General features: G+C 37.9%; 1 protein-coding gene across 3 annotated transcripts; it reads left to right on the forward strand.

Annotated features, from left to right (window-relative positions):
• The first annotated feature begins 424 nt into the window (after nt 1-424).
• Nucleotides 425-27,168, forward strand: ttc7b (tetratricopeptide repeat domain 7B). 3 transcript variants are annotated; one of them, XM_030126640.1, is made up of 23 exons: nt 425-603; nt 3,095-3,249; nt 3,497-3,572; nt 3,669-3,761; nt 6,342-6,505; nt 6,814-6,935; nt 7,825-7,903; nt 8,220-8,395; nt 8,541-8,604; nt 9,430-9,567; nt 10,486-10,674; nt 10,810-10,927; nt 11,388-11,445; nt 12,422-12,494; nt 12,683-12,843; nt 13,997-14,113; nt 14,396-14,493; nt 17,761-17,811; nt 21,273-21,413; nt 23,665-23,867; nt 24,677-24,750; nt 25,418-25,579; nt 25,610-27,168. In XM_030126640.1, exons 1-22 carry the CDS (start codon nt 483-485, stop codon nt 25,563-25,565), a joined length of 2,619 nt encoding a protein of 872 aa, XP_029982500.1. In that variant the 5' UTR covers nt 425-482; the 3' UTR covers nt 25,566-25,579; nt 25,610-27,168. The 3 variants fall into 3 exon arrangements, with proteins under 3 accessions (XP_029982500.1, XP_029982499.1, XP_029982501.1); XM_030126639.1 differs by having other exon boundaries at nt 25,418-27,168; XM_030126641.1 differs by lacking the exon at nt 17,761-17,811 and having other exon boundaries at nt 25,418-27,168.
• The last annotated feature ends 194 nt before the right edge of the window (nt 27,169-27,362 follow it).

Genomic DNA, 27,362 nt, shown 5'->3' on the forward strand with positions numbered 1-27,362 from the left:
TTTTGCCAGGTTTGTGGTACATAATACAGCCCTGATTTTTTTCTCTTTTTTTTTTTTTTTTTTTTTTTTACAAATCACTTTTACTCCACATGGTGACTTTTTAGTCGTTTGTCCCACTAACTACAGGGTGTCCCATAAGTCTCCATACATAGGAAAAATAAACGTTTCTTGACATAAACCATTTTTATTTATATAATATGCTCTATATGACTGCCATTTTGTCGGGAACACATTTCAATGCGTGTCCTCCACTGCTGAAGAACTATAAAGAAGAAATATAAAGAAATACATGTTAGAACCATATGTATTATGTCTCCTATGTATGGAGGCTTATGGGACACCCTGTACTTCAAAAGCACACTCACTGCTATTGCGTTTATTTTGAAAGTCCTCCGCGGAAGTTGCCTTTGGTGTAGTCGGTGAGTTCCTCTGTCGTTGAGGGATCCTCTGCTGTTTTGGTCCATCCGACCCCAGAGTCGAAAATGACAGCAAGGAAGTCTGGCTCACGACTGGAGACAGAGATAGAGCGGTGCCGTTCAGAGGCCCAATGGGACAAAATACCGGAGTTAGTAAGGCAGCTCTCGGCCAAGCTCATCTCAAACGGTAGGAAATGTGCGGGTTTCCCTGCTGTTCGTTCATTCACTGTACTAGGCCTTCTTCTGCTCTCAGTCCTCGGTACTTCCTGGCAGCGGCTGCCGTTGATGGGAGTTTTTCCAGTACTGTACTCCACCTACAGCAGCTAGCCACTAAAGGTCAACAGACAGGGACGTTATTTAACAGCACTAACGTCCTTTTTTGGGAACACTTTTTGTGTGTAGCTTAATTTCTCAGACATGCATAAGTCAATAGTTCCTGTCTGACAGATGTACCACGGTTCACTCCACTTGGTGTTTCTGAACTTGACTCAGAAAATCTTCCCTCAGGTGTTTTATTTGCTTGGTTGGAATAACTACCCTCCACGTTTCACTAATGGACCATCATTCACCATCACAGTAACTTCATAAATTAGATTTTCCTGTGACCTCTTGCTCCCCCTGACCCCCTCTAAGCTACATGGACCATTGTCACACTCAAATGGTGGGAGTTTTACTGGTATTCTTGGGTTTTAAATAACGCCGAATTTATCTCAGGAATCTACTTAATTGTTTTGTATTTTGTTATACTTTCTATCAGGCTGAAGTTCATAGCACAACCACCAGAACACTAAAACTTAGCAGGTTTTTAAATGAAAATTGACATGGTTGCTAACTTTACTTAGCTGCATGCTAGGTGTCAAACTGTATGATATTCATAGTTATTATACATGCAATGTACTGTACTGTGAAGTGTGTGATATTCATTTGTCAATTTTAACGGAATCAAAAATAATTAATTCAAACACTTGAATGATATTAATTTCATTATTTTACTTGGTATACCATACCACTTGTGATTTAAAAGGAACTTTATTTACTGTCATGCAGTTGTAATTAACATTGGAATAGTCCCTTTCCATCAAATTCCCTTACATCTGTAGTATTGCTCCATCATGACAGTTGTATAATAAATGATTAGTCCATAACAATGAACCATTGCAAATCCAAAAGTATAACCTAGATAAAAAATTCTCAGATGTTTAGATACTGTGATACAATATAGGTCATATTCAGATAACCATATATGCCACAATTCAGTACATTTCCTGTAAATACTCTAAAATGTAGGTGAATGTAGGTACAGTTTTTATTTTTTTTCTTCATAGTGTCAATAAGAAATCAAATCAGATCAGAGGTCATCAGAGACAAATTCTGCTGCTGGTGATAGTTTCTAAAGACTCTTATCGGCACAATATAATTGGCCTAGTTGTGTCACATTTATGTTTGTTGGTGTTTTATCACGTTGTTTGTGTTTCGTGGAGGTTTACTGTCATGCTGTTAGGGTTTTTTTCATGTCTCAAATTGAGGCAAAAATGGCATATCATGCCTTTAACTAGCTCATGCATTTTACAACCAGTGTATGTTAGTTGTTTATGGTTGAGGGAAATGACAGTTATCACTGTAAACATAATGGAAATGAGTGTAACTGTTACAAACACTTCTTTGAAAGGAGGAAGTATAGGCCAGAGCTACTGTGATTTCTCCACTCTACGGTTTTAAAAGTCAGCATGATTTGTTGGAAGTCTTGAAAAATGATCTGTGTAGTGTTTGGCGCCTAAAAGAAAGCTTACAAACCTCCTTTTTAAAACAGTAAATTAATATTTACATTTTGCAAATGTTGTTTAATATTACAGCACCACCATATTGGCTGCAAATGTAATTAAAAATGAATTTTCCATGCAGGAAAAATGTGCATGTGGTGTGATTTTTGATACCATGAAATAAATGACATAATAATCTAAACTCGACATTGTGCTCTGACTATAACTATCAAAACAATTAAGACATTCATGGAGAACAGGGCATAGTATTCCACTTCTGATGATGATAAAATGCTACCATTATGGACTGCAGGTTTGATTGTATTTAGCACATGACGCTTTGAGCTCTGGTTGCCAACTGAACCAGTTTGAGTAACAGGATTATTGGTCATTCCACCTTTTGTACGCCTGAACACTGGTTTTAGGAGATTGTCATGGCTGTTCATAATGCTGCTTGGTATGTCAATGTGCGTATACAACATTTTTTTGCATGTAGATTTACTCTTTTTCTCATAATCCCAGTAGAGCTGACCAGCAGGGACACCTTCAGACTGTTAGATTTCACATAGATTTAATGAAGATTGACCAGATATTTAATGCAGTTTGTCTTTGAAATGTTGCCATAAATTGAATTCACATTGGCTTAAACTGATCTTTACTTTAGATTATTATTAGGTTAACCTTTGATTACATGTAAATGAATTTTAAATTGATCTTAAAATGACTGTAAATCGAATCCTGCTGCTGCGCATAGTGTTGATTTACTTGTGAATGTTGATGTTAAATTGATTATATTAGTGCAACAAAGTGACCATAGATTACAGACACAACTCTTTGCCTAAAAGCCTGTTAAAGTCTTGTAGGACCAGTCGTCTCATGACAGTTCTGTAAATACTTGTTTTTTCTTTGTATGTGTAGATGACCTCGGGGAGCTGTTACTGGGAGAATGTAAGCTCCAGACATACCTGAAGGAGAATCCCATCAAACAGGGTGCCAGTCCCAGGGGCCCACGACCCAAACTGGTGGAGGTCAGGAAACACCTCACTGCTGCTCTGGACAGAGGAAACCTGAAGGTAACTGTGGGTGAAGTGATGTCAGACAGACTGCGGTCACTTTCTAAATGAGTCACTGTGTGCTTTATTTATTTACCCTCTTTAGCCAGACAGATTTAGTTAGTTTACATACATTTATTTAGTCTGTGGGTTTTTTTCTTGTCTTAATTTAGGAAGTAAGCATTTCATTTTTTAAAATTGACTTTATTCGTTTAATTTAATCTTATATTTTGTGGTCATTTTTTAATTTAAGTGTTCTTTTCCTCAGGCTGACTACCTCCAGGAAGCCAGCCTGCTGATGGCTAAACTCTGTTATGTAGAGGGAGAATATAAAGATGCTTTAGGTAACACAAATGTAACAACTCAACAACAACTAAATTTTACAGTTGGTTTCACATTTTGTTTTCTTAAATTTGTTGGAATGATTTTCATCATTTTAGGTAACTATAGCAGGGTGAACCTGGATGAGCTGCAGCTGGTTGGGGCTCCTGTCTACAGGCTGTCCATGATAGCAGAGGCCTATGCTACTAAAGGTATGCACTCACAAATGTGCTGATATAAGAGACAATTATTTGGTGACAGTTTTGCAATCGTCAGTAGCAAATACAACACACTAGGGCATGGCCAAGCAAGTAACGGAATGAGAAAGCACTGTGCAGCAGTACTAATCATTCCATATCTGTTTTTAGAAATTAATTTAGCAGCAACCATAATAGCTCAAATTGTAGGTTTAAGCAAGTACTTTAACCTGCCATTAAGGAATATTAACCAAATATTTAATAAAAACATGAATTTAACATCATTGACAAAGTAACAGAGCGAGGAAAAATATACAGCAGTTATTCAAGGTTTAGAAAAAATACCAAAAAGTGCTGTTCCTCAAGGAAAGTGCAAATATTTAGCATACCACACTTTACTTAATATATGAGAGTAGATTTTATCCAAAAATGAAACTGATGCCATTCTTATTTCAATTTTAGAAGACATTAATTCATGGTAATGGAGTGAGAATCCAAAAAAGTAACAGAGTGAGGTGTTTGTTCAGCGTGATGCACCATAATAATTATCAAAGATTTTATTAAGATACTGATAAAATTGTCAGTCTTTGGTGACATATTGTCAGTCTTTGGCAACATATATTTCATTACTATATTTACATCTTTCTGTTGTTTTTTTTCATAATAAATAACATTCAAAATCATTATAGTATTTGATTATTATGAAATATAACATTATACACAGGCATATATTTTGAACATTTTTATTTACACATTGCTATTTACATTCTGAACTTATGCTGTATACATTCATTCACAACCTTTACTGTTCCTCGTTTACACTGAATTCTCATATATTTTCTTATATATCCAGTTGTAATTCAGGTACAAATTAAATAAACACAGTTTTAGAAACTAGAGATATACGTCTTTCATGCTGAGTAATCAAAAATATTGTTTTAGAGAAAAACAGAAATTGACCATGATGTTCACTTTCGCTTGGCCAGGTCCACTATCAAACTTATCAAAGTTTTGTCATCAGGTTGTACCGTCTTCACATATATCCACTGACGCCATTCCATTGTGTCATGTCAGTTTTACCTTTCAGTCATCCCAGTATCATCTCAGTGTTTTTTCACAACTCTTTCCGCCATCTGACAATCAATTAATGCACAAATTATTGTCATACAATGAGTGAAAATGTGTCCAACTACATCACACATTGGTGACCAAGACCCGTTCATATCAACTATTAACCTCATTCCAAAACATTCCTTCAAACAGGAAAAGCCATGGGACATTCCCATATTGTTTGTATATGTAGTATATACTGCATTCTGTTCATTTCTAACTGAAACCATTTTTAATCAAGCCTGTCTTGTTGAGTCTTACAGTTACAGGGGAAGAACTGTGCGGAAAATTTGGTGTTTGATTAAAAAATCCTTTGTACATTCATTTCAGCAGTAATTTTGGGTGTTTTGTGGTGAAGAAAATCGTACAATTCTCAATTAAAAAATTGTATAGCCCAACATCATTATAGACATGTTTTATGTTATTTCTGTGAAAACTGAAGAAGAGATATTGCAAATAATAGACGCTCAGAAGAAAAACCAGTTCAACCACCATTATGTTTAGGAAACGTCATGATCTCTACATTGATTTTATTTATCAGCAGTGATGCTGTATTTCTGTGTCTTATATAGAATAAATTTTCCTCTGACTTCTCTGATATATTATCCATTTTTTTCTCACATTCCTTCGTCAGATGTACAACCTAAGTCTTTTTTTTTAGACAGTCCTGAGGCTGTTACAGTTCTGGTTTATGCAACAACTATTTTATGAAACATTACTGTAATAGACCGTCAGGTTAAGCATTCACAGGTATTTGTTTTAGCATAATAACTATCACAAACACTGCTGACAGCATGTCGTCTGTATAAGATATTAACACAATATTGTTATTGCGATATTTATTTATTTTACAAAGTTATAAAAAAATCCAAAGCTTATTTGTAGACGTCAGATAAGGGAGACAAGCTCATATGCATTTTTAAACAAAACAATACTAATGTTCACGCTTCAGATTTAGGTGAAATAACCTTAATTTTCTGAGATGTTGTGCCTCCTTCACACTGCTGCTATTTCCTTTATGTCACTGGTGCATACAGACCTAGAGATTTTCAGTGGGGTTCAGGTTATGGAAATACTGGGTCGTCTTTTAAATTAAGCTGTATGTTTATATATAGAATCAGCTGATTAATGTCTTACATCCTTCTAATCCTCGCCTCCTGTAACTATCAGTCCATAATCCATACTGTGTTTCTCCACATGGTGGCAGTGCAGAGCCACGGCTCATCAACAGCTGAGCATTATTAGCCACATAAATACATAACACAGAGGCCTCTCAGTTTGCACTTTAAGAATGTATACTTTAATAACAGTATTTCTTTCAGTCTCTCTGGAGAATCCATTTGTTTTTACTTTGTGTGCGTGTAACACAATCTGTTCTGCTGTTTTGTTCACTAGTCACAATAGCCTTTCATCTATGATTTATAAGTTATGAACTCAAGTAATTGATTGTGTTTTAAGGTCTGTTTTCTTGCCTCTCTCCTCCAGGCCTGTGTCTGGAGAAGGTGCCAGCTGCCTCTCCATCTCTGACCAATAAAAACACGGGGTCTCCGTCATCCAATAGGGGCTCAACAGAACGGGAGCAGGAAATCATCACCTGCTATGAAAAGTCAGGAGACATTGCTCTGCTTTATCTGCAGGAGGCCGAGAAGGTGTGATTTGAGTTTTGATGTGTGATTTTTAAGTGTTATTTTCAATTAGGCCTCTAGTTTAATGGTGTGAAATAGGCGCTCTGGTCTGATAAGTACCTAGTGCCACATTATCTCATGAACACTCACCAAATATCCTGTTAGTGCTTGGACTCCCAAGTGCTATGCCGTCTTTGTGGGTGTGTGATGAATATTATGCGGTTAGTGCAGTCTGGCTAAAGCAATACCGCTCGTGACAGCCAACTGGCAAACAGTCCTCATTTCAGGCATTAACTCACTCTGCCTTTTTACTGCTGTGTGTTTTGCTGTAGGCTCTGTCTGCAGGGATTCAGAACCGCAGCCCAAAGCCTGGCCCTGCAGCCCAAGACCAGGAACTGGGGTACTTCCTGGAGACAGGCCTACAGAGAGCCCACGTCATCCACTTTAAAAACGGGTGAGAGAAGACAGGCTGTGATGGTGTAGAGGGGAGATGAGGCAAAAGTTGTTTGGCAATCACGTCAGAGCCACAAAACACAAGACAGAAATTGACAAAACCTGATCCAAAAAGTTTTATACACGAGGCTTTGTGTGCCCAGACAGTAACCAAGAACAAGGCTCTCCCTCGCTTCTTTTTTCTCTTTCTCTCAAAAGACGACACTTCACACCCACTTCACAGTTCCAATGTTACAAAGCTGCTGACAGGTGGATAGAAGCAGAAAAGTGTGAATACAGTTAAGCAACATGCACAGTGCAGCTGATATTTGCAAGGTGTTGTTGTTTTGAGAATGACAGAGGTGGTTGCAGTTGCCAAAACTATGCACTAGAATCACAGTGAACTGGATAAAAGTATACTACTCATTGTTTTTGTAACAATGACATTCCGTGTAGGACACAGTACCTAAAATGTAATCAGTGATAGTATGCATTTTGTTTTCCAAAATGTATTTCTGGCCTCATCTGTGCACATTACATTATAAAAAATAATGACTGTTTACTGACATCACCTTACATCATTTCTGGGATTAAGATTCTCCTCTCATTTGCAGAGACCAGCATGTAAAACTGCCTAGTGCAGCATGAAATGTCTGAGAATATAAACAAACATCAAAGACATGTAAATGTTTATGCTTGGGATGTAGTTTTTCTAGGTTTAAAGCTTTACCTCAAGGCAGTTGTTTGCTGTGTCATCGTTAAAACTGGAGAATGCATAGAAAAATCTGCAACTTGACATGTTTCAAATAATATCAAAGTTTGTGCTTGTGTGTTTTGTGTTATAATGGATCTGTTACCTCATTTCTGTTCTACACTCTCTGACAAATGTTATTATTCTGTTGTTTCCATAGCAATTTGACACATGGTGTAGGTCGATTTCGGGAGATTCTTCGGGCTGTTGAGACCAGAACAACTCAGAACCTTCGCATGGTGAGTGATGCTGATATCTTACTCACCTCCAGCATTGCTGCATACTTAAACAGATTTTCTGAAAGGATAATAAACAAACCAATTAAACAAACAAAGAAAATAAATTAATTAAATGTGATTTTGGTACATTGTTATTACCTGACTTACAGACAGCTTCAGTCTCGCCACTGTAACCTCTAGCCAGTGGGATTAATAGCTGATTTTTGGTTGTTAAATAGCAAGTGCACCTTCATGTAAACAGATTGCTATTTTAGTGCCAGAGTATCTCCGCCAAATGTGCATGTATTTTTCTGTGTATCTTTGTGTATGTATGTAGACCATAGCGAGACAGCTTGCAGAGATCTTGCTCCGAGGAATGTGCGAACAGAGTTACTGGTCTCCTCTTGAAGACCCGCCCACTGCGTCGCCATTGGACGATCCCACTCGGCAAGGACACACTCACAGCAAGAACTACAGCTTAAGCCGACGCCCACGGGTGTACTCAGGAGAGAAGTAAGTGATAATGTGTGTTTACTGGTGCTAAACTAGGAAAGGAAAACAGCCAACATGGCTCCAGAACTGACTGTGGTAGTGTGCTGTTACTTTTCTCTCTTTTCCCCTTTTCTGTTCTCTTATATTTGACTTTCTCTCCTCTCAGTCTGTTTTGCCCTCAGGAAAACACAGAAGAAGCTTTGCTGCTGCTGCTCATCAGTGAATCAATGGTAAGACACAAACACCAAGTGACAAACATGTCAATTCCACCATTTAATCTCAAACCTTGGCCCGAGAACTTCAAGTGTAGAGAGATTCATATAAAGCACTAGACATGTTCACGAGTGCATTTTCACACCTACATCATTTGGAGACTTTCAGACTTTTATATATTGATCTGAGTCAGATTTGCAGGCACAAAAACCTCCAAACGGGGTGTGTGTTTGTTTCCATCAGGAGCAGTGGTCTTAGTCTGGATCACTTTGGTTCTATGTTAGAGACAAATTACAGGAGGTTATGAAAAGCTATCGTCACCAAAAAGCAGAACAGAGGAAGTTAATGATCAACCAAATTAACAACATGCTGACATCACAGGCACACCTGTCCATAAATCAATCAACACCAAATACACATACAGTAGATGCACCACACATAAAAGATAATGATTTGTTTAATCAGCTCCCACAAGTGCAGCATGAAAGTAACACTAACTGGGATACATGTAAAACAATGTAATACATGGTTATTGGCTGAGATCATAGTTCGGACTTTCAGGTATGAAAAGACCTTAAGACAGTGTTTTGAGCTCTATAGTACTATGGTTAGTTCAGCATCGAATAAAAGGTTCTGCTGGTAATCCCTGATCAGCGCACTGAATCAAATTTCCAAAGAAACATTAAGTCAGTGTATTAAAGTTGAAATGAGACCTGTGGTTTAGGCTGTAGATGAAGTTTATATATTCATTTGTTTATTCTATTTGAGTTTATGACATAAAAAGTATACACAAAAAAAAAAATATCAAAAAAAGTTCTTTATATATTCTGTTTGTGTTCTAGGCAAACCGTGACGCTGTGCTGAGCAGGATTCCTGAACACAATAATGATCGTATCATCAGCCTCCAGTCTGCCTCCGTGGTGTACGACCTGCTGACTATCGCTCTGGGCAGGAGAGGGCAGTATGAGATGCTGTCAGAGGTGAGCAGTCGCTCTGTGGGATGCATTACAGATACTAACACTCTTATTAGTTTGATTAAAGCATAAACAGCTATGTAAATTTAGATTGCTTCATTAAAATGCTGAAACTGGATAGAAAAAATCATTTTAAAACTGCACCAGCAAGGATGAATTTATGTTTAAAATGAGTCAGTTCATATTTAAAGAAAATCTCATTAATGCAAACCAACATTAAATAGAGTTTAATTAATATGAAGATGCTTGCTTAACCAAAGTAAAGGAAAATGAATAAATAAAAAGTAGAATTGCCTGCTGCTATTGAGTATTAAACTGATGAAACTATCAGCTGCGCACTGTTCCTAAACAAAGTGTTGCATGGTTAGTTAGCTAAAAAGTTAGTTTGTTTACTCATGATGGTTCGGCAAAGAAGTTCTCATTTCTTTTCCTATGAGGAAAAGCTTGCTGGCCAGGAAAGTAAAAAAAGAGACCTGGCAGCAACTGGCAGACTGTTTTGGCATGTTTGGCAGGACAGCTTCGTTTCTTTCACTGCCATGTTTGACAGTTGGTCCAATCTTCCTGTTCGACTCCAGAATAGTTTCCTTGCTGAACCGATATCTTGACAGAAATTCAGCAACAACACAAATTGTCAGTTGGGTTGAGTCTCTTCCTTAAGTCTCTTTGAAGAACTTGATTATTTTTGCCCAGTCCATCTTGAAAAGGCAACCGTTTTAGAAGTTAAATCTCCCCAAGTGTAAGTAAATGGTGGTTCACACTTTAGACTGGAAAATATAGGTTGGCACAACAGAAATAAACCCTGATTTAACCAAATTTAAGAAATATTTGTTGCTGGTGTGACCCCGCTCTACTTTTACCTCGATTAAGCAGATAGAAGACCTCTGATCACTTTAGTAAAAACGTGTCCTGTCTATGATGTCCCAGTGTTTGGAGAGAGCCATGAAGTTTGCCTTTGAGGAGTTCCATCTCTGGTACCAGCTCGCTCTGTCGCTAATGGCTGCAGGGAAATCCGCTCGGGCTGTTAAAGTTATCAAGGAGTGTATTCGTCTGAAGCCTGATGAGCCCACCATACCTCTACTGGCTGTCAAACTGTGTATCGGACCCCTGCACTGGGTATCCACCATTCCTCAAATTTTTATTATCCATCTTCATATGTTGTCCTTGTCCCTTCATATGTTCTCACTCTGCTGATCACTGCACTCACTTTTCTGCCTTTTTCTTCTGATTTATGTGTCTTCCCTAATCCAGTTGGAAGAGGGGGAGTCCTTTGCAAAGATGGTGATTGACATGGGGGAGAAAGCAGCTGAGTTTAGAGCTAAAGGCTACTTGGCCATCGGCCTGGTTTACAGCCTCAAAGCCACTGATGGTAAGTATGAGAATGTCATCAAATGAGTCGATTAGATGAAAACACTGAAAATAGGGCTGTGCAATATATTGAATTAATTCAGTTAATTAAGGTTTTGTTCTCTGAAAATTTTGAAAAAAAAAAAAAAAGCAAAATCGTGATTATTCCTCTGAAGACCTTTCTTGCTGAATTGAAAATGCAACCTGTATGCTCTGTCTAATATATCAGTTGTGGATGTGTCTCTCTAGGTGTATTTATATGTTTTTCTTTATGCCGTATAGATTTATTAAAAAGAGTATCCATCAATCATGTTTTTTCCTCACTTCTTATACCCAGAAAATAATGAATTAAAATATTTAATTGACCATAATGTTGAGGAAAAGAAATGAGATGCAAATTTTGGCCATGTTGACAAGCTCTAATTGAAAGCAGTTTCTTATGTAATTTTTAAGCACTTGTTTTTCTCTCCGTGCTGTTTCAGCGTCATTACGAAGCACACAGGAGGAGTACCAGAGGAAAGCTTTGGGAGCCTTCCAAAGGTTGGGTCTGAGCCACTGCCTTCTTTTACACCAACATTTTAATTTCCCTCCAGTAGTTTTTCACACCACTAGCTGTTTTTTTTTTTTTTTTTCAGTGGTTTGGAGTAACTTTGTTGTATCTCAGCAAATGATCTGACCCAAAGATCATCACCTTGATCCTTTCCTGCCAGTGAATGTTCTGTGAGCGGGGCCGTGACAATAAATAGTTGTGATTAGTCATTTAAAGTCTTTCTGTTAGCTTTTATGACTCAGCTGAACTGTAAATCTAATAATAGCTTAATTATACACATACATGTAATAAAGGGGAGAATATTTTTGGCATAGACTTTTGGAACATATATGATGAATTACATTTGTGTTTGCCTTCTGTTAATAAATATCAAACATGGCAGATATGACATGACTCACTGCAGTTCTAGTTCTCCATTGAGCTCATAGATGAAGAATGAGCTGCAATGACATGATGTGATTTAAAGAACGCCAGTCAAACAGTGGGAAACATTGTGGAAATAGTGATTAAATAAGTTTCACCCAACATGGGGGTGAATGAAAACTATAATGACAGTTATCTTAATTAATCACTTCACATTTCTAATATTGCAATGTGATGATTATGGACTGTGACAGGCCTGTTTGGAAGTGATGGTATATTAGCATAAGTATGTAATCCACTTATGCATTTTAAAAAATGAAAGCTCACTTTTTCCACTTTCTGGCTTTATTAGTTTATGTCCTTGCAGCCTTTTTCCCTGCTTTCTTAGTATCTATGTGACGTAATTGTCTTTAAATGTAAAACACCCTCTGGTTGTTTCTGTTGCAAGTTCTCCATTGTTTTCTTTACCACGTTTTTACTATTTGGCTACTGCAGTGACCCACTTTCCCCACAGGGATCTTTAAAGTTTCATCTAATCTTATTAAATTTTTTATTCAGCTTGCCTGAACACACAAATTGTTTTTCCCCTCTCTTCCTCTGCAGAGCTCAGAGTCTGTCTCCCACTGACCATCTAGCAGCTTTCTACCTGGCGTTGCAGCTGGCGGTGTCCCGACAGGTAACATGGAGTTAATAGGATCACATCACTACGAACATTTCTGAGATGAATGCAGAGTCTCACGTTAATATTTTCAATCTCAACTGTAGCGAAAACATGAGGCTGATACTTTGTGTGTCTGTTTGTCTGTGTGTGTGTGTGTGTGTGTGTGTGTGTGTGTGTGTGTGTGTGTGCGTGTGCGCGTGTAGATCCCTGAGGCACTGGGCTACGTTCGACAGGCGCTGCAGCTACAAGGGGATGACGTCCATTCCCTTCATCTACTGGCACTGCTGCTTTCTGCCCAGAAACACTACCACGATGCTCTCAATATTATCGAGATGGCCTTGTCTGAATACCCCGAGAACTTCAAGTAAGACAGACTCAACACTGAATTAGTCTATTTATCAGTCGTATCTATGTGGGAACATTACATTCAGGAAAACAGATTTTAATTTTTGTTCTACACGCACTCTGAAGGTTTTGCAAAATGCATTAAAACTTCAGTTCAGTTCTATTTATTTGCTCATTTTAGTATCTAAATTCCAGAGGAAGCACCACAAACAAGAAAAGGGGGACTTTAGTGTAGTTTTCAAGTGTCTGTACTTTACTCCATACATTTCAACACAAATATATATATACCTTCTACTCCTTACATTTTCACAACAAGCCTCTTAATTTTTTTGGAATGGGTTTGAGAGGAAGTATCACTTATTTCTATTTTGCATCATCGTGTACAATCCCAATATCAAAACTGATCTCAATATGAAAGAATGGAATAATGAAGACAAATATAACAGAATACAAAAAAGACATAACGTGGTGAAAATGGCAGAAAACCACATAAAATTGTAAGATAAGGTGGAAAAAATGTAAAAGTCATACAAGACACAACAAGACAAGAATTCCATGAAAGACAAAACAAGGATAAAGCTGTGGAAACATTTTAACAAGATGTAAACACACCTGCAGCATCTCATTTTGTGAGTTAGTGCAATGAGTGTAATCTTACACTTGGCTCCTTTTTACTTGTATAGGCGATGCTGAGCCTATGGTTTTAGGTTGTTTGGTTTTTTTTTTTACTTTTTGAAGAGTAAAGAGTACTTATTTTTTCTGCCTCAAATTGTATTGTTTTGCCACCTCTGATTGCAACCCAAACTACTCATACACATACCATGACTGAAGAAAGACCAGGAAGAACACAAAAATCTTCATTATTTGCTCTTTTCATAAACATAATTACAGAGACACATGTGGTCACTGTTTCCTTTTGGTTCTGCTTATTGTCACAGATAATTAAAAAAAACAATTGTCCTTATAAGTCAGTTTAAAACAAGGATTAGAAACTATTCCACTCTTAAGAGGTATTTTGTTGTTGTTTGTTTACTTTCTTTCAATCATTTTATCTATATTTATACTGTTTTAAGTGAACTTTCAACATCACATGGTGCACACTGTTTGTGCCTGTGTTTCACTGTGGTGGTTGTCACATTCCATTGTGTTAATGTGTTTGTTGTCTTTTGTAGTCTACTGTATACGAAGGTGAAGTTGGAGTCGATGTGTCGAGGACCCGAGGAAGCTCTGCTCACCTGTAAACACATGCTGCAGATCTGGAAGAGTTTTTACAACCTCACCAACCCCAGGTATGAGCAAAGGCCATTCCAATACTAGTAGAAACTGGTACATCTCTCTTCATTTGGCTATGTTCCAGCGTCATTTCAAAATGCTCCCAAATCTGTAGAAAAAGTCAAGTAAATCAAACTAAGTCATAGGCAATAAAGAAAAGACAACTAATGAATCATACTATTATTTTGGGTCGTACATATTTGCTTTGCAACCCAGGTTGTGTAACAATGCTCACCCTGAGGTGGTGTTTTGTGTGTCAATGTGAATCTCTGCCTGTATAAACATACAATATGTTGTAGTGATTCGGGGCGTGGCAGCAGTCTGTTGGATAGAGCCATAGCAGACAGACGACAGCTCAACGCCATGACTCTGCCCGACTTCAGCGACCCTGAGACTGGTAGGCACACACACACATGCAGGGTCACTGCTCAGAGACATCGCAGCAAATCCCTCAAGTCAAACATAATGGCTGTCTCTCACTATTTTTCTGCTGCTTATTCATACCTTAATTTTGAATTTTATTCTTTTGTGTAATGAAGGTCACACTAGTGGGTTTTTTTTCATTACACATACTTTATTTATAGGTGTAGAAAATTGTTACATAGAATTTTTTTAGTTTGCTTTTATTGATGATGAACAGCACATGATGTTACTAAAAGCTTTTGTTTGGATAAATGTTTCTTTTCTTTTTTTCTTTCTTTATTTAATTCCACTCATTTCTGTTTCCCTCTCTCTTTTTTGAGTCTCAGGTTCTTCTTCTTCTCACTCTGATTCTGAACCGGTTTCCCCCACCTCTCCATCCACACTATCCTCTCTCTCCTCCCCACTGTCCTCACCTTCCTCCCCTGTCTTCATCCTTCAGTCACCTCCTCTGCCTCCATCCAAAAACCAAACCTTCACCCCTCTTCCTCCTCCTCCTCCTCTCCCTCCTCCTGGGCCCACCAAGACCAGGAGTCACCCCTTTTGCAACCACGTCACTCTCCGCCGGTTCTCGTCCACCTGTAATCCACCTCCGTGTGCAGTGGGCCTGATGCATGGTGTTGAGAATGACCTTAAAGAACCCACCAAGTTTTGGGGGAGATTTGTTAATTGGTTCATTTGAACATTTGCCGTGCTGTAGAAAACTGCCAGACCAAGTCAGCTACCTTAAATTTAAAGAGCTGCCACTTCTCATTTTCTGTCTCAGTGACAGCAGTAGTGGCCTGCTGTCATGGAAAATTGTGTATGCTACGGTGCAGTGCACTGACATGAAGATGATTTGAGAAATTTTCAGAGCCCCACAGTGACCATGGAGAGAAAAATCCTTGAGTGGTTGAACAGAATTTGATGGTACTACTTAACTAAGTGAAGTTCTAGAATATTTTTCCAAATAAAAATTCCTCCAAATGATGCAAACAGTACTAATTTAGGCATTGCAGACAGTCGAGATCATCTCCTGTTGGTGATCTGCAATCATTAAGATAGTTGGTAGTGATTAAATTACAACTATAATAAATTAATAAACAACTATTTTGATAATTGATTCATCAGATTAGCACTTGAAGAAAAAAGGGAAAAAGATGTTAACTTTCTGAATATATCTCAATACTTTCTGTTCTGTTTCCTCCATTCTAACAGTAGTCTATCTTTGGGTTGTGGACTAAACATTGACTTAGCCAAAACATTCGAGGATGTCATCTTGAGCCTTGAGACACAATTTTTCACCATTTTCTGTCATTTTATGGACCATACAACTGATTGAGAAAATAATCAACGAATTAATCACTACTGAAAATAAGCCTTAGTGAAGGCTGTAAATAGTTTTGTTGTATTTCATTGTGTTATTTGTACAGCTCAAAGAATGGGTCATTTTGATGAAATTTAAATTGCAGCTCATTGTCTACTGGTTGGAAATAGGCAATGTTTGTGTTGTCACATTTCAGTTCAGTTCAAAGTTATTGATCCAGGAAAATCTTCCCTGAGGAAATATCAAAAAGCAGGTTCAATGCTCTTCATGCTTTTTGGAGAAGTGCCTGCTGTGCTGATGGCACTTCATATGCACTTACCTTGTAATGAATTAAAACGTGGGAACAACTTAATAAAATTTCGGAACAAATTAAGTTTAACTAATTGGGTTTTTAAAGGCTGATATACTTATAATAATAGCTTGGAGCAGTAGGTAGTAGGAAATTAATTCATCATGAGTCAAAAATTAATTTTCCTTGACTTTATTAGTAATTAGAAAATTGTTGAGCTGAACAGCTATGTCAAAGTATAAGTAACCAAACGAGTAAATGTGGATCATCGAGCATTAAGATCAAGTAATAAATCATTAAATATGGAAGTGATTATCAAATTAATCTTTAAAACTTTAGGTCAATTATATTTTTATTTCTAATTACTGTATTATTTTCCCCAAAAGCCAAATATTCCAGTTGAGAAGCCACGAATGAAGTTTTGCTGATACCAGTTGCTTGTAAAATATCTAATCTGCATTGGTCTACTTCAAAAACAAATTCATCAAACATGGGAACAACTGAATCAAAATGCGGCCTCGATTTATCTTACTTTCTGTCCATGGCTGCTGTAAGGCTGGAGCAAAAATCCCTTAGTAAAATGACTTAAGAGCTGGTGTCAGAAAAATGTGATGCTCTCCTATATTAACCAGTCACAGAGATATACATTTCACCTCTACATCACTAGAACCGTAGACAGTGAGACTATTTAAGCTGACTGGTTTCTACTTTAACTAACTTTTAGAATGTGTTTTTGGTACTAAACTTGCTGTGGCTCAGAATGAGGGTGTGTCTGTATGGACTTAAAGCATGTGATTGGCATTATTTTAATTTATCACTCAGTCACATATAGCTGATGGAGCATTTCTCTCTTCTCATCTCTTATATATCTTCTATATGTCAGTAAGACATAGAATAATAGTGTATAGTGAGAGTATGTATCTACTTTTTCCAGCCCTTTGTCTTCTGTGTTCCTCCCTGTTTCCATATCCTCCTCCTTTCTTCCTGTGTGTTAGTGGGATTTCTTCATTCTAGCCATCATTTGTCTCATTTCCCATCTCCAGCATTATGTCATCTTTCCTCATTATCATCTCTTCTACTAATGACAGTTGAACTGGTCGATAATGACAGTTGCAATTTTGTTTAACAAAAAGCTTTAGGGGAAAAAAAGCACAGAACTTAATATTTCTTGTGCAGTTGGAGGACAGCTTTTACTGTAAATTACAGAGCGCATTGATTTTTTGCTGTTTCTTTGTTTCTTAGATTAATAATTACATAGTGTGTGTGTATATTGTAGTTCATAAAAGAAAGCCTATGAGATATGTGCAGTGTCACATAATATAAGTAGTTAAGCTGGATGATTTGTTTATTACTTCGAATCTACAAACATTTTATCACCATAAAGCTCTGCGTCGTCCAATAAATACTTCTTGCTGGTAATTCAACCCTCTCTTGATACTATTGACACTATTTCATGTATTGGTGACAATTATCAGCATCTTCTTTCTTACATCAGGTTCTGAAAAACCACTGTGTGAGGTGATCCTCCTTTAAAGAATCCATTCCTTTTCTGTCATAATGGTTTATCTTTTTTCTGTCTCTCCCTGTCTTTTAATCATTAACAGTCGTCTTTTCTGTTTCCCCCCCCCCCATCCTTCGGTTTTTTCAAGGCGGCCTTCAGGACGCTAACACTCTTGGTTTTTCCTCCATGTTTTCTGTTTGTAAGTAGCCATGTAACCTCCATCTGACTTTTCCTTTTCCATCCATTGTTCTGTCTGCCCTCCTGCCCCTTCCTATCCCAGATGAGGTTCTGATATATGTACTGTTTGACAGCTGTATTGAGACCAGATGTACATATATCCTCTCCTTTAACTTGATGTCTGCAGCCAGGTTTCCAGAAGAATTACACTGACTTGAGTTAAAGGAATACAGCGAGCATAAAACAGATGAAAATATGTTTTCGCAGAAGAACACAAATCAAAGTGGTACCAGGCAAAAGTGACAATGGAAGGTTCCTTCTAGTGACACATTTGTTTTATTTACAAATACTTAATGTGGTTATCAGAAATTTAAAGAAAACATACCTATATCCTCTAATTTTATAATTTTGTGCTTATTTTACTCATCATTTAATGATTTGTGAGTCTTTAAAAAATCCAAATAGATAAGATTAGTGCGGTCTTAGTTGTTATAGAACATGGGTCATCAACCCTGGTCCTGGAGAGCCACTATCCTACATGTTTTAGATGTATCCCTCTTCCAACACACCTGATTCAAATGATAAGCCTATCATCAAGCTCTGCAGAAGCCTGATGATGACCGTCAGGTGTGCTGGAAGATGGATGCATCTAAAACATGCAGGATAGTGGCTCCCCAGAACCAGGGTTGACCATCCCTGTTATAGAACAATGAAAACACTTTTTTTTCCCTCCTTTTTTAAAATACTTTTTTTACTATTTAATACTATTTAAATGACAGACAGTAGTAGTTATGCATTGTTTTGTTTATAGTCCAGCCATTTTCTCCAGGGTTTTATGAAGATATGTTCCTTGAGCCGTAGGTAGTAAGTAAATCTTTCTATAGAGTAGAATTCCTCTATTAAACTTAGCCACTGATCCTCACGGGGTGCATCAGTTTTGAGCCACTTCCTTGTAATGGCCTTTTTGGAAGCAATTATAAGAATTTTAAAGAGCTATTTGTCTTTTTTCTCTAATACATCACCAGGTAGCAGTCCCAGAAAAAAAACTTGGGGTCCTTAGGAACTGTGAAAGTCATAATGCCCTCAATTATTTAAAAAAGCCTTTCCCAGAAAGACTTCAATTTTGTACATGTCCAGAAAGTATGAGAGTGATTAGCACTTGTGTGCCCACACTGTCTCCAACAATATTGTTTATGTCCCTTTACTTTAGTAGTGATATGTGGAAAACACATTTTTAAGTGTTTTAGTTCATCTAATCAGACTAAACCCTCAAAACAAAGGAAAAAAAATATGACAATAAATATGATGATATGATGTGTATCATAAAACAGGGGTTATGATTGAGTAAATTGCATTGGCAACATATTGCATTTTTTTTTTTTATCTAATTTTAAGAAAACACCTGGAACATATCACTATATGCATTTATTAAGAGATTACTTTTTGTTCCCTGAATCGAAAATTCATGTCTTAAAAGTTACTTACTTCAGTGTAAATAATGACTAGATAGTATCCTTCTCAGGCAGTTCCTTAAATCCAGTTTATATAATAATATTTCCACTGAAAATGTGATCATGATTAATACTTAAAATGTAAAATATGACTTCATCCCTAGCTGATCGTGTAGTGTAAAGTTTGTCTTGAGATGCTGAGGCGTAAGGTTCCTCCGATCGTCTTTTTGTGTTGTTTTCATCTCTGTGCATCTGTTTTAACAATTTTCTTTATTTGCTGTCAGGGTATCACGGCACTTAAACAAATGTCTACTGTGTGAGCTGTCCCTAACTTTTCTGTTGTAATAATGTGCACAGAGGTGAATCGCACACCAACCAGCAAACAGGGTAGTATATAGTTGCTTTTTTTTTTGGCTTCTGAATCGATGTATTCCTTTAATTCAGCAGCTTTAGTGCATGTGTTGCTGTGTGATTTGGCCACATTTTAGGCACAAGTCACTGCAGGAAACATCCTCAGTGTTCTCTCATATCATTGGTAAATGTCACTGAGCGAGACTGTTTCTATCTGTTTCCCGGTACAAACATGTAAGACTGACTGTATGTGCAAGACACAAAATGGCTTAAATCAAAGCATGTGAAAACATACAGAACCTCTTCTCACTTGTTTTTTAACTGTTCGACTGTGGAGTTACGCTTATGTGCATCACTGTCTAGTGGATTCTGCTTATATTTGTAGTAAAGCAAATATAAATAGATAGTCTAAAGTTAGCAGTGAGGTACTAGTGTAGGGTTAAATTTATGATAAAAACATAGTGTGCTTTATGGACACAGCATCTTTAAAAATGATGTAAAAGAGAGAGAGAGAGACGTCATCCTTTTGTCATGTTGCTAAATCATCTTATCAGAAATATGCTCTTCCTCACTCTTACACATGCAAAGCTTAAACATTCAGATCTTCTTTTTACCTTTATCTCACTCATCGTGTTACATCCGTTGACCAGCACGCACACACACACACACAGACACACACAGACACACACAGACACACACAGACACAGACACACACACACACACACACACACACACACACTGCAGCTGCTTACCAATGTATTGAAAGGAAGAAGTGTTTGGGTTTTCACCAAACACCACGGGAGAGCAGAGTACTGGGACAAAAGAACTGTAATCTTTCTTTCATCTGAGTAAAGCTTTTATTGGAACTACTTGCAAAACTCCAGAGAGTGTAAATTCAGTCTGTTCTAGAGTTTTAAAAGACTCCATATCTTTGTGGTGTCTGATGCCTTTAGGTGTTATTGAGAAAACAGTTGAATTAATCAACACCTGCCAGATATCTACAAAATATTAAGTGCAACTCATAGAAGACAGGAAATTGCTTTGTAAAGCACATTTCAGATATTAAACAGCACTTATAAAATCCTTGGATGGGTATTACCAGGAGAGCAACAAAGAGAGGATATGGAGGCAGTAGAAGGTAAGGGTGGATTTAGAACTACTCAGATATGTGTAATATTAAACATTACACATACGTAAATACTTTATGGGACACCAACCACGTGTTATGCTTTGCTTTCACAGATCTGCAGTGTGCATCTGCTGCCCTGCGCAGTGGCCATTTTGCATCCCTGTATTTGTCTAATGTAGCTTAAATAGACGAAACCTGACACACCCTTTCTGTGTACTAATGAGCAGTGTTTATGCATGGTGTTGCAGAGGTCTCAGCCTGGTTAATCCTGAGTCTTTGTGTTGCAAAGTGTGGAATGATGTGGACTGATGAGAAGCTTGAGGGTAGAAACAGGAAACCGTGTGCCAGTTTGAGCTCATGAGCTTTTTTATTATGCCCAAACACACACAGATTTCACTTTAAAGTCCCTCCTGAACTTGTGGTATTGAGTAAAATCAGTTGCTGGTGTGTTCGGTCAGAGTTCAGCATGGCACACGGCTGCCTAATGCTGTTAGGGTAATACATTTGGATCATCAGATGACGGCGCATATAACACGTGTTCTGTCCCTCTAGGTTCGGTCCACGCCACGTCTATAGCAGCCAGTCGTGTGGAGCAGGCTCTGTCGGAGGTAGCGTCCTCTCTGCAGAGCAGTGCCCCCAAACAGGGACCCCTGCACCCCTGGATGACTCTGGCTCAGATCTGGCTGCATGCAGGTATGAGTCTAGTGTGCTTTATTTTGAAAATGTGACTTTAGTAGTTTTTGTGACCTTTTAACAAGATAGAAAGCAATAGGGATCAGCAATATGGACAAAAAAGTCTTCCTGATTTCTGTTTTTAGCATCGACATGAGTCAAAAATTGTTTGCTTTATTAAAAGTATATGCTGGATATGTGTAATATCAACAAATAATGATGAAAAGCAGCACTTACAAAGGCATCGGTTAAAAAAAACACAAATAGGGTTGACCCAAATACAACACCACTTGTAAGCAATGACAGGAGGAACATATGAATGAATATATTACAAGTTTTAGATGCATCTACACATCTCTGGAAGAATGTCTGTCCATTGTTTCATCCACAATGTTTAGCTCTCAACAATGGCTTGATAGAATGTCATAATTTGTGACAAATATTCATAAGTCAAATGTCAAGGATTTCACAAAAAATATTTTGAGCCACAACTCGGGATTTCAGATCGTAATCATTTCCTGATAATGATACAAGGACAATAAACATCTGAAATAGGCTGTGGTTCTTACTGTTGAGCAGAACATGTGTCGGGAGGAAACCATCTTTTATGATTTAGACATGTTTTACACATCATTCATAAACAAAAACTTAATTAAGTGAATTAATTCTATATATTACCTGTCCCTATTATACAGTATTTATTACTATATTTGGCTCAAGAAACACCCACCTGTTACAGAGGTATTAAAGGTTTCTTTAAAAGGATTAAAAATTCTAAAATTGAATGACATCAGTTTTATGCCTTAATCTGATTTTGAAAGGATTAAAAATGCATTGGTTGAAGCCGGTTGGAAATAGCAAATTTCTCTCAAAGTCTGCTGCACCTTGTATGAGAAAATGTTCAAACTAGAGCGCCTTATGAAGCCAAGAAAAACAAAATCACCAGCAAAAACACCTACCATCACCCGAAATGATTCTATATTCACTTCAAGGGCATCATTAAAACACTGTCTTAACACTGTCTTAAATTACATTCACTTTTAAAGGTCATAAAAAGCCTTCAATTTAACTTTATGAAACCTGCAAAATTCCTGTCATTTTCAGAGAGTGAGAGTTTCTGTTTCCCAAAAGCCACATGTTTATCTACCAGTAATAAAAAGATGCCATTCCCTCAGCTATTTTATTCAGGTTTCATCATTTTACCATCATGTCTACTCCCATTCTGAGTAATGCGATCCTCTCTCTCTCGGAATAGACATCATCAAACAAGCAAACCTCAAATTGCAGAGAGTGTACCGGGATTTACTCTAAGGCCTGTATTTAACAGCAGATTGACGGCCTTTGTAAACTAACCAGATCTGATTTCCATCAGAGTACACCGGAGCCCACATTCTCATTTCTGCATCGGCAGCAGACACTTAACAGACATGAACACAAGCAGAGTCAAAGAGTATACATAAACAAATGCAGACAGCGCGCACACACACACGCACACACTCACACACACACACACACACACACACATACACATACATACACACACACACACACACACACACACACACACGTAGAGACAGAGGTTTGTTTGTGCTCTTGTTTATCTGTCCAGCTGCTTCCTGTCAGAGGTGGTCATTTCCAGCTTGGCGACACAGCTAATATAATCATCCAATCACAGGGCAGACAGGCAGACAGTTGAAACTCATTTCCCCTCTGTGTCTCATTCAGTTTGTATTATTATGTCTTCATCACAGCCATACACAGAAGTAGAACTGGGTAATCAAACAATAACGACATTTATTGGAATGTAATTTAACTGTATATCACATTCAATGTCATTATTGAGATATATTTTTTTTTGTTTGTTTTTAGGGTTTAATTTGCAGTTACAGTGTCTGTTAAAACTCATACAAAATGTTTGAGTGTTGTTTTATAGGAACTCAGATTGAGATGGATTGTTTTTTAGGTCCTTTTTTTTTGCCTCGTAAATAGTTTTTGTCTTTGACGTCATTTTGTCTTGTTACGATTATTGGATCACGTTATCTTGTTGTATAATTTAAGACAAGAAGTCATTCATTAATCCCTAACCATAAAAGGAATAATGGCATGACATTTATCATGAAAATTACTGATATCAACTGATATGAACATTTTGATTATTATGATATTGAGGCCATATCCAGAACAGAGTGTTTTGGGGTTATTAACTGATTTGACAATGATATGATGATGCTAAAAGCAGGACATTTTTGCCCTGTGTGTGCGTCTCCAACAGCTGAGGTGTACATTGGCATGTCGAAGCCTGCCGAAGCCTCAGCCTGCACACAGGAGGCTGCCAATCTCTTCCCCACATCCCATAACGTACTGTACATGAAGGGCCAGATCGCCGAGCTGAGGGGCAACATTGATGAGGCCAAACGCTGGTATGAAGAGGCGCTGTCCATCAACCCAACGCATGTCAAGACGATGCAGAGGCTGGTAAGACAAAACACACTGCTCTGTGCTCATCTGCTTCTGCTGTGTCCTTGTGTTTGGTCTCATGAGGACAGAATAAATCTTCTATCTGCCTGCAGTGTCCATGGAACCACAGGGTTTGTCTGTTTTGCATAATTACCCATAGTCCTCTGGGATACCCCTATTAGACCTTCTGTGAAGAGACAGGGCAGTACATCCCTCTTCTGTTCTCCTTGTTCTCTTTGTGCCTTAATGGCTTAATCTCATTCCTGCCACTGAACAGTCTCTTTCTACGCTGTGTGTTTGTGGAGCTTTGCCCTTATTAAAGACATCCCAAAGCACTTAGTAGGTAGCAGTCGACTGCAAAACCCCAGAGAAGCTGTCTGCTGCTGACTCACCACAGTCCATCTCTAAATCAAAAGTCCACATTTTGGAGACCTGCTTTTTTACCAGCTGCATCTGACTTTATACGAGTGACCTTTGTTTTCCCTCCTCCTCTCTCTCCGGTCACCTTCACTGAGTGGATCCAAAATCAATGTTTTTTCTCTCACATCATCCCCACAAAGTAGGGGAGGACACAGAGAAACGTCTGTTCTGCTACCTCATTAAAAATGAACACCTGCTGCAGATGATGAGGTTCTCTCATAAAGAGACATGGAAAGCTAATAACACAGTTCATGTGAGGTAAACTGGTTGTTTCAGCAATTTACCTCCAACAGTAAAATAGAAATGCACAAAAAAGGCTAATAATGGATTTAGGATGTCTGTCTCTGAATTCAAATAGAGACTACATAAGTACAACTCATGTAAATTGTCCCTTTTTCTCTCCACAGGGTCTGATCCTCCACCAGCTGCAGCGCTACAGTTTGTCAGAAAAGGTTCTTCGGGACGCTGTTCAGGTCAACAGGTGTGTGTGTTTACCAGTGCATGAGTGTTTTCAGACCTATGCTTTATTCACGCTGGTATGAATAACTTGATTGAGTTTGTAACTATTCTCCCTTTGGTTTGTCATTGTCACACGATAATAAAGGCTATTGTATTCTATTCTATTCTATTCTATTCCTGTTCTAGATTCTTTTCAATCAGAGTAAAATCCAATCGACGAAAATGCATCATTAGAGAATTACTTGAGAAATCAGTATGTTTTTTGGGTTCAGAGGAACGTAAATACTACAAGAAGAGTCCTGTTCTGCTGTACTAGTGTAGATGTCTATGAGAGGGGCATTGTGCAGCTAGCTGTTAGTATTACTACACAAGCTGCTACAGTTTATGTACTCTGCCACATCCCAGAATGCAAAGCACACTTATGCACCTGATAGGTGGATCACATTTCCACCGCTAATGAACTGCTCCTGAATTCCTGAGGAGCACCGAACTAGAACACCTCTTCTAAAAGGTCTCATTGCAGTAGTTTTTGTCGACACACTATTTTGATTACTGCCCAAACAAAATGTCCAGACGAGGGAAAACAAAACATTAATTGATTCACATGGACTAAAGATTGCGAGTGTGAAAACGCTGTAATTTTCTTCCTTTTGTGGCATTCATGATAGTATTTGTTCTTCTGTCCTCAGTACGGCTCACGATGTGTGGAACAGTCTGGGTGAGGTGTTGCAAGCTCAGGGCAACGCCGCCGCTGCCACCGAGTGTTTTCTCACCGCCTTGGAGCTGGAGGCTAGCAGCCCCATTCTGCCATTCACCATCATACCCAGAGCACTATGAAACACAAACACACACACACACACACACACACACACACTCTCTCTCTCTCACACAGTTCTTGTACTGTAGCACAGCGGCACAAAACATAAACACTTCTCATACACACACGGCATGCCTGCATGCTGCTTCCACACCTGCACAAAGTTTGACTGCCGAGCCCTCAAACACACACAATATACAGATGCTTTTTTTTTTTTTTGCCATCCCATAACTGCTTCCCCTTTCTCTCCCCACAATGCCTTGCTGTGGCTGTGTGACCCTTCGCATCATAAGAGTCCTGCTGCTGAAAACCTGTTGGTTGCCATAGAGACGCACCCTCAGCTTGTCTGTTGCCACATCATGTGTGTCTACGCGTGAGAGATCCTGAGTCTGTGCGCTGATAAGTTGCTTGTGTGTATCAATATGCACTTTTTGTGTGTGCCTGTTTGTGTCTGTGCATGTACACCACATCTGTATGTGTGTGCCAACATGTTGCCTGTGCATATTTGTGTGCATTTGTATGTGATTTGTAGTATGCTGTGTGTGCTTGTTTTGTCCTGTTTAAAGATGTAAATAAGAATGACTCTTGAGTTACTTCTCTGGTGTTGTTAGCATTAAGAGTTTACATTTTGTTTACATGGTATCTTGCCATTTTTCTTTCACACACTGAGGGTTGATTAGCAGATACGGATGGATTGTGGGCAGTTTTGTTTATATCTTTTTCTAAGCCAAATATTACACACACTACACACTGAAGTGACCACTGCGCACACATGCATTCTCATTTACATAAATACAATTTGCCACAAACACACACATGTTCACTCGTTGCTGTTTAAATGGAGAGAATCATAGTTACTGTAAGGCTGTCCGTGGACAGTCAGATTTATGAGAGTCTACTGGAGCACCGACAGACAGGATCAACAGATCGCTGAGGAATCAAACCATTAAATTCTAAATGCCAAAACCCAGGCTCCATTTACACACACAGGAAATCTTTTTTAAACTGCTCCTCTGTAAGAAAGTGTCAGCTCCCAGTCTTAAATTAAAGCACATTGCGTCTTGTGTTTACAGCCTTCATCTGTCCAATTTTGTCATATTTTACAGACTTACTGAGATATACAGTATTTATATTATCAGCCTGGCTTTCTGTCAGTTTACACCAAATGAAAGATACATAAATACCTTAATAAATGTGCATTTTCAGTTCTTCCTGCTTAATTAGAACACTTGACTTTAAAAATAGTTATGACTCGTAAACCTTTTAAAAAAAAAAAAAAAAAAACAGATTTCCTGTTGTGTCTAAATGCAGTCACAGTGATTGTGTTGTCTTCATGTCCTGTCACAGTCATGTCAAATACAACTAGATGAATATAATCTTTCTCTTTTTCCTATTTGATTTTTAAATATAAATACAAAGAGTTATTGTTGTATATATGATTGTTTCATGTGAATCATTGTTATTATTTTAGAAAGTAAATTATAAATATATTTTCTGGAGAATGATGTTACTGAGATGCTGTTGGAGGAATAAGAGGACGGCCTGATTCTTTTCAGGGAGTCCTCTGTGCTGTAAATGAATGACTGAAAGGAGGATGATAATAATAAAATAGTTAAAACAATATCTCCTGGTCTCTTATCATAATTTATGTAAAGAGTAATGTACAGAGTTGGTAATTATTGTGGAATAAACCACAGGGAGTCTTGATCACCTGCATATGATATGGCTGTTTACTTCAGAAATAAATCATTTTCCAAAGAAATGTTTAGAAATTTGCATCATTTAAAAATAATTGTATTTCTCCTGCTAAATAATAT

The sequence above is a fragment of the Sphaeramia orbicularis genome, chromosome 22 (genome assembly GCF_902148855.1).
Source record: "Sphaeramia orbicularis chromosome 22, fSphaOr1.1, whole genome shotgun sequence".
Lineage (NCBI taxonomy): Eukaryota > Metazoa > Chordata > Actinopteri > Kurtiformes > Apogonidae > Sphaeramia > Sphaeramia orbicularis.